Source organism: Rhincodon typus, chromosome 25 (genome assembly GCF_021869965.1).
Source record: "Rhincodon typus isolate 14 chromosome 25, sRhiTyp1.1, whole genome shotgun sequence".
Taxonomy (NCBI): domain Eukaryota; kingdom Metazoa; phylum Chordata; class Chondrichthyes; order Orectolobiformes; family Rhincodontidae; genus Rhincodon; species Rhincodon typus.
In genome coordinates, this window is record NC_063356.1 from 39,762,940 (window position 1) to 39,771,208 (window position 8,269).

The following is an 8,269-nucleotide window of genomic DNA, read 5'->3' on the forward strand; positions in this document are numbered from 1 at the left end:
TCCTCTCCTCTATCCCTCTTCTATCCGCCTCCCACTCTCCCTATTTATTTCAGAACCCCCTTCCCCTCCCCCTTTTCTGATGAAGGGTCTAGGCCCGAAACGTCAGCCTCTCTGCTCCTATGATGCTGCTTGGCCTGCTGTGTTCATCCAGCCCTGCACCTTGTTGTCTCAGTTTAATGAGTTTAATTTTACAGAAATGAGTCTTCAGTACATTGTGATTGGATGGACAGGGAGATCATCGAATCCCTACAGTGTGGAAACAGGCCCTTCAGCCCATCAAGTCCACACCGACCCTTGGAGCATCCCACCCAGACCCATCCACCTACAACCCACCTAATCTACACATCCCTGAACACTATGGGTAATTTTAGCATGGCCAATCCACCTAACCTGCACATCTTTTGAACTGTGGGAGGAAACCGGAGCTCCCAGAGGAAACCCATGCAGACTCTGGCAAAACGTGCAAATTCCATATAGACAGTCGCCTGAGGGTGGAATCAAACCCGGGTCCCTGGCGCTGTGAGGCAGCAGTGCTAACCACTGAGCCACCGTGCCACCCTTTCGGGAGGGTCCCCGCATTCTACACAATGTACCAATGCTTCCTAAAGAAGGGGGATGTGAGCAATGGAGCTCTGATAGAATGCAAAACACAGCTGTGAAAACTCAAACAGAGTGGCCCCACTCTCTTTTCTCCCTTTCTCCTCTCCGAAAGTTTGTGATTTCAAATAAACCTGTTGGACTATAACCTGGTGTCGTAGGACTTCCGACCTTGTCTACCCCTGTCCAACACCGGCACTTCCACATCATGCATGTGGTGTGTGCAACGTACTGTGAAAATATTGCAAAGGCTATTTGTTAAATATGTCAAGGAACAGCAAGTACCTGAAAACTGCGAAAAGGCATGAAGTTAATTTCCAGAGAGAATATAGTAATTAAAGGAGACCGCTGTCTCAGCAGGATTTATAAAGATGCTGCAGATAAGACTGAAAAGAAGTGGGATCTGCACAAAGAACAAGTTGGCTCCAGAACAGGATGAAGCACAATGGATCAAGCAACTTATTTCAGAAAGTCTTAAGTAACACAGCATCATTATATAATTAATTAACAGTATGTGGACAGTGTTTGATAACAAGGGAAGCACCGTATGTTGAGGCTATATGATGTTCATGAGAAATGTTATAATTTGACTAGCTATAGTATGAAGAACGTGTTTTTTCATCATTGTCCCAGGATGCAGTTGGAGTGGATGGGAAACTGCAGTTTTGGTTCCACGAACAGCTGGTGTGGAAATGCGCACGATTACCTGCTATATCAACCTGGTATTGAAGGTAGCATTGAAACTTGTATAAAAGATGGTAGCCTTTCCAATTTGTTGATGACCTTAAACCGTCCAAAAACAACTACAAGAGATTTCAGAGACTAACTGAGGTGGGAGTAGCGATTCAAAAGTTTTGCACCTTCGCACGAAGAACAGAAAAGTAACATCGTCAGCTCGTGTCAGGACAAAGTACCTTACAGTCAGTGAAGTGCAGCTGAAACAGGGGGGATATTGGATTCGAGTTGGAGTGGGTATTCTGGAGAAACATAGAAAATAGGAGTGGGAGGAGGCCATTCAGCTCTTTGTGCCATTCAATATGATCATGGCTAATCATCCAACTCAGTACCTAGTTCCCACTTACTCCCCATACCTTTTGATCCCTTTAGTCTTAAGCACTATATCTAAATCCTTCTTGAAAACATTTTATTGCTTTCTGTGGCAGAGAATTCCACAGGCTCATCACTTTCTGGGTCGAGACGTTTCTCCTCATCTCGGTCTTAAATGGCCTACTCCATATCCATAGACTGGGATACCTGGTTCTGGACTCCCCAGTCATCAGGAATATCCTTCTTGTATTTACACTGTCTAGCCCTGTTAGAATTTTATAGGTTTTTATGAGATCACCCCTCATTCTTCTAAACGTAAGTGAATGTAGTCCTAACCGAGCCAGTTTCTCTCCATACCTCACTCACCAGGAATCAGCCTGGTAAACGTTTGCTGCACTCCCTCCATAGCCAGAACATCCTTCCTCAGACAAAGAGACCAAAACTGTACACAGTACTCCAGGTGTGGTCTCACCAAGGCCCAATACAATTGCAGCATAGCCTCCCTGCTCCTGTACTTGAATCGTCTTGCTACGAAGACAACATACCATTTGCCTTCTTCACTGCCTCCTACACCGCAATGTTTATTTTCAGTGATTGAGACTTGGCTGTCCTTGTATACCATTGCACCTCGCCCTTTCCCAATCTATTGCCACTCTCAGCCCTCTATCTACACTCTGCTAACAGTCAGATATCACCTGAAAGAAGCAAATACCCAGAGCCAGTGAAAAGTTGTGGAAACTCCTCTGTGACCTACTTGAGCAATTGAAACAAGGCTAGAGAAGCTGTTTTATTTTTTTTGAAAGCGCTCAGCTTTTGCTCTTCCTGCCTCTTTCCACAGGCCTGAGCTCCCTCAGCACCCTGGTTTCAGAAGCGTGTGTTCGGTTCTTTGTGGAGATCGCTGGGCACTATTCCCTGCACATGGTGGTCAATGAGAAGGGCGAGCGGTCCTTTCAGAGAGAGGCCTTTCGCAAGTCCCACACCTCCAAGAACGTGCGGCAGTTCCTGGAGCTTTTCATGGAGACCCAGATGTTCGCTGGCTTTGTGCAGGACAGGGAGCTAAGGAAAAGTGGGGTCAAAGGTCAGTACTGCAATTGCCAGTCGCCCAAGGGAGCAGGAAGCAGCCCTGTGATTGGCAGCTGTTGGTCATCTACCTACATACATCGCACCGGGGGGCAGTAGACTGTCATGGAATGGACTGACTGTCAGACAATCCATCCTTACTTTCCCGGTTAGCTGTTTGGTGAATGAAAGGGTTAATTCCAAGCATGGCTGGTCTCTGTGGCTGTGCCTATTGGTTACTCCAATGGCTTGTGCTTCCATGTTTGTGAAGTCCTGCTCCAATTCTGGCTCCTCAGGAGCTGAATAAATGCTTGCTGTTCAGACTGGGGAATGAGGGAATTTGCTCTTCTCCAGATTTACACATAAGAAATAACCAATCACTCTCTGAGTCAGTGAGCAATCGTGGCTGACTTTGCCACAGACGGCAAAGAGAGAGATCCAGGGGCACAGGTGACAGTCAGTGGCTAGGGGCTACCTCACAAAGACAGGAAAGGAAGGAGCACATATACTGATCCTGTCTGATGGGAACAATGTACTCACTATCTTGCGAGGAGAAGGAGGGATGTTGTGGGACAGGTGCTCAGAATGCTGCTATGGCTGTGTAAACCAGAAGGTGGTCTAAGGAGATGGAGCGCTGAGTAGAGCAGTTATAGTCCCACCGAGCCTGTCATTGTCAGGTTGCTGTGATTGTCAGGATGGAGGGTGAGGTTTGAGGGACTAATGGATAGTTTACATTAACAGGCTGCCAGCCTCTCCTCATCAAGGTTAGAGCCACTCCCTACCCCAGGTAGGGTTTGTGTGACTGTGCCTATGCCAGTGTGCCTGTACCTGTGTGAGTGTCAGTGTGCCTGTGTTGGCATGTGTGTTTTTGTCCACGTCCAAGTGTCTGTGTGTGTCTGTGCTGATGCCAGCACGTTTGTGCAAGATTAAAGCGCATGGGATTGGGGGAAGTGTATTGAGATGGATAGGAAACTGGTTGGCAGAGAGGAAATAAAAAGTAGGAATTAATGCATCTTTTTCAAGTTGGCAGGCAGTAAATATTGGGGTGCCACAGGGATCGGTGCCGGGACCCCAGCTATTCACAATATATATTAATGATTTGGATGAGGGAGCAAAATGTAACATCTCCAAGTTTGCAAACAATACCAAGTTGAGTGGGGGAGGTGGTGGTAGTGAACTGTGATAAGGATACAGAGATCCTTCAGCATAATCTGGACAGGTTGGGTGAGTGGGTAAATCAATGGCTGATGCAGTATAATTTGGATAAATGTGAGGCTATTCACTTTGGAAGCAAAAACAAGAAGGCAGATTACTACCTGAATGGCTGTAAATTGGGAGAGGAGAGTGTGCAGTGGGACCTGGGTGTCCTTGTGCACCAGTCGCTGAAGGTAAGCGTGCAGGTTAATTCATTACCACAGGAAGTAGTTGATGCCAAAACATTGAATGTATTCAAGAAGTGACTAGATATAGCACTTGGGGCGAATGGGGTCAAAGGTTATGGGGAGAAAGCAGGATTAGGCTATTGAGTTGGACAATCAGTATGATCGTGAAGAATGGTGGAGCAAGCTCAAAGGGCCGAATGGCTGCCTCCTGCTCCTATCTTCCATGTTTCTATGTTACCCGCACTGATTCCTGGGCGTTATTGATTGCAGGTCTCTTTGAGGTGCGAGCTGCAGAATATCTGGAGACTATACCTGAAACTGGACCAAGTGGTGTCAACAGGTTTCTGAAAGGCCTGGGTGAGTATTTGAGAGACAGCCCATAAGGGTCACCAGCCTGTAGCCTGACTGAGAGCAGGATCCTTCCTCACAGTATTCAGACTGAGGGTGCCTCACTCTCGAGCATCAACAACTCCACTGTCATCCCCATAAACCCTCTCTCTAATCCTGTTATGCCCCCCTCCAATCTCCTCTCATTCTCCCCCTCCCTGCCCCATTCATGTTCAGACACTATCTGGTCTGTGGATGAAATTCCCATTCACTCATTGTACCTGGTATTAGCAGCTCAGTACAGAGGAGGGTGTGATAATTGGGTTACAAACTGACAACGCAATATTTTCCCCATTGCTCTTCCACAGAGGGGGGTTTGTAGCTGGGATACATTTGCGCCGTGTTCTGAAGGTTACTGTAATTTGAAAACACAATATGAAATGTGCACAAAAATGCTGCCGCTCAATCATAAAGGAAATGCTCCAGGTTGAAGTTCAGACATCATTGATAAATGTTTGTTAATAACCAGCCAGGGTCTCTCCACGCTGCCACTAATTAGACCACAAGATGTTCAGCCCATTGAGTCTGCTGTACCATGCAATGAGATCATGGCTGATCTGATAATCCTCAATTCCATTTTCCTGACTGTTCTCCATAAACTCTTGATTTCCTTTATTGATTAAAAATCTGTCTGTCTCAACATTTGAATATGCTTAAGGACCCAGCCTCTCTATAGCCCTCTGTGGCAAAATAAAATCCACAGATTCACAACCCTCAAGAGAGAAGGAATTCCTCCTCACCTCTGTCTTGAATGAGCCACCTATTACGCTAAGATCATACGCACTGGTCCTGGACTCTCCCACAAGTGGAAACAGTCTTACTGTCTCAACCCCATCAAGTATACTGCACTAATCCTGGATACAAGCCACTGGAACTACCAATGGCACTGCATCAAGTGATACAACCTTCTAAATAGACACCAGCTGACCCATCAGGGCATTTTGTCATAATATTTCTTTCCCTAATGCCCTCCCCACCCACCATCCAGAGCCCCCAACAGCCCCCAGGTGCTACCATGCCAGGATGGGAATGAGCTGGCATTCTCTGTGTGAGTGTCTCTCCTCCTCCCAAAGCCCTCATTGAACTGTAGAGACCAGCGAGCACCTCTTCTGAACTAGCAACTTCATCTCCTGCCCCTCCACATGGCTTTGATCGATGGTTCGGAAATATTGATGATATAAAACTGATCAATAATCCAAGATTTCTCCTTCTGTAGATGCTACAGTGAGTCTGTATATTGTTGAATAGTTGCCTTTATCTAGCTGCTGTAGTCTAGAAGTTACTCAATGGCCAAGAAATTTGACGATGATGCATTCGGTTTAAGAACATTAAAGAGGATTATGAGGTGTATTGGTGTCAACTTCAATAGAGGCACCTAGAGACTGTGTGTGAAGCAGGAGCCGGGCCCTCTGTTCAAATAAGCCTCCTGCATCAAAACCCTGGAAGCATTTTGATTCGATAACACACCAGATAAACATTCACATTAAATAAATGCACTGTTCTGCCCTGTTTCATCAGGCCAGGTAACTGAAGAAAGTGTGCGTAGCTTGTAGTCAGAGTTCCTGGGGTTGGGGTTGACCTTTCAATAATTCCGGCTTTTCTCATTTTCAGGGAATAAAATGAAATTTCTCTCCAAAAAGTGAAAAGTCCAGTGATTCAACCATTCCGCCACCCTGGATCCCGCAACCAAGCATCTTCTAACCGTGCCCTGTAAGGGACTTCCGATGACATGCCCACTTCAGCACCCGCTTTAGCTGGTCACTGTGGGCAGCTGGAGAAACCATGGGATTGTGTTGTTTGCATGGAGCTGGAATTTTGATGCCGCACGCACACTTTCCTGCACTGAGATTGCAATGGGACCGTCGTGGTCCAGAAACCAACCCCCGACTGGACGATGTGCTCTGTCCTGACGCTGAAGGTTTCTGACACTGTCTCTAAGGGTGTGCCCAGCTGTGGTGAAGCAAAACGAATTGGGAAATTGATCACAAGAGCAATCTGAATAAAAGAGGCCGTCGGAACTAAATAATTCTGCCCTCACAGCATCCAGACCTTTTCGAAAAGCTTTCCCTGTTGTTGCTGAAGTCTCTGTTGCTCCCTGGTCTTTGCTGCGAAGATGGACATGTCACACCTTCTCCAAATGTGCCTTTCACGGATCAATCCTGCACTTTTGCCATGAAATAATTGATATGGTAGTGACTGGATGCCTGGTTCGTTAGATATATCAGACCAGGCCCTACAGAAAGAGGACATTGACATGGCCCCCTTGTACACAGAGTGATGGGATGGTACAATCCTTGCCCACCAACCCTGACCAGCTGTCTGATGCCACAGCTTTACCCTTTCCTTTTCCCCATCAGATGGCGGTTGGATTAGTGGCAATGCCATGTGCATTTGTGTCTGCGGGAGTCGATCCGAGTACCTGCTAGAGATGGGCTTAGCTTCCAGCCTAGAATCTGAGCAGGAAGGGGAATCTTTCAAATCACCGCTCTGTTACAGTCCCTTTAACGCCTCCAAACATAGCATCAAATTTTAAATTTGTTTTTTTTAAAAGTTGTCAATACATAAAACGTGTGTTGTATGAAAATCAGCTTCTCGGTGGAAAGCTGCAGGAAGTATTACTCAGTGGCTTACTCAGCGTCTGTAACTGAGGTCTCACTGGGAAATTCCCATCACCATAGCCCCATTCATTCCAAACAAACTCTCTTGCCTTTCCTAAAAGTGGGAAACATTAATCCTGTACCTGGAAGGCTATCATGATACATTGAACTACTCCTTATCAAAAGTGGACCACATAACGCTGTACCTCAATGTTTTATTAGCAAAATTATTCCAAGGGCAGCCCTGAAGTCGCTGATTTTAATGTTAGCTCTGTCCCTGAATGCCCTTCACTGACCCACACTTGCTGGTCATCTTGTTATTAGGTGGCTCCTGTGCAGCTGTAGCAAACCCAATCCAATGCCACCTCAACTTGAATGTTCCAGTCACAATGTTCTCTCACTTTCTTTCTCCCTCACTAGATAGTGACCTCACACTGCCCCCTGTATCCCAGGGAGACTTAAGCCAACTGGTAAACCCACTCCCACATCAGCAAGATCAGTTAAGGGGACACAGACTGGGAGTTGATCCTATCGGTTGGTCCCTATTACTCAGGAGCACAGGGGAACTGCCCAGAAATTACAAAACCACACAGTTTTGGACTGTAAGAGACACGTTTGTATGACACTGCACCTCGTTGGAGTGTCACAATGCAGTGAGAAGTTGATGGGGATTATGTTATTGTCAGGGTTGATGTGTCAGGTGTATGTAAATACTGTGCTAATGTTTTAATCTAGTCTGCAATGTTTCATGCACCCTTCACATCTGGCATTTGATCCCAGCCTTTGAATGCTTAGTGAGATTAACTTGCAGCTGACTGGATGAGTCTTGTCTTTTTTTTTGCAAACAGTTTTTATAAACTAGCCTAGTAAAATTTAATGTCTGCACTCCTAAGCGGAGGAAAGTTTTCTGAATTAGATTAAGACAGTGCTTGCTGCATCTCACTAACAGACAGCAGATTTCACGGACATTGAAACCAGTTTAACCACTCGTGGAGTGACACTAGCTGATATCTTACTGCATCAGCAAAGCAACCTGGGCTTCTTGTGCTAAAACCTACACCAGACAAACAGCCCTGGTGACAGACCTCACACAGGAAGTGCAATTCTACAGTCACTCCAGACTACAATCTTACCAGAAACAAAAACAGAAATTGCTGGAAAAGCTCAGCAGGTCTGGCAGCATCTGTGGCGAGAAATCAG

The 8,269-nt window shown here is 46.1% G+C and overlaps 1 protein-coding gene across 5 annotated transcripts in view; it reads left to right on the top strand.

Annotated features, from left to right (window-relative positions):
- LOC109918028 (DENN domain-containing protein 2C-like) overlaps positions 1–8,269 on the top strand; it is a 107,707-nt gene that overhangs the window by 97,532 nt on the left and 1,906 nt on the right. For 3 of the 5 annotated variants that reach the window (XM_048611900.1, XM_020517928.2, XM_048611901.1), the window contains 3 exons: positions 2,483–2,722; positions 4,356–4,442; positions 6,084–8,269. The exon at positions 6,084–8,269 is cut by the window's right edge and continues 1,906 nt beyond it. In XM_048611900.1, the coding sequence (XP_048467857.1) occupies positions 2,483–2,722; positions 4,356–4,442; positions 6,084–6,115 (359 nt within the window). In that variant the 3' untranslated portion in view covers positions 6,116–8,269. Of the gene's footprint in view, positions 1–1,230; positions 1,680–2,482; positions 2,723–4,355; positions 4,443–6,083 lie in introns of those variants that run through there. The other 2 variants (XM_048611903.1, XM_048611902.1) reach the window with 2 other exon arrangements.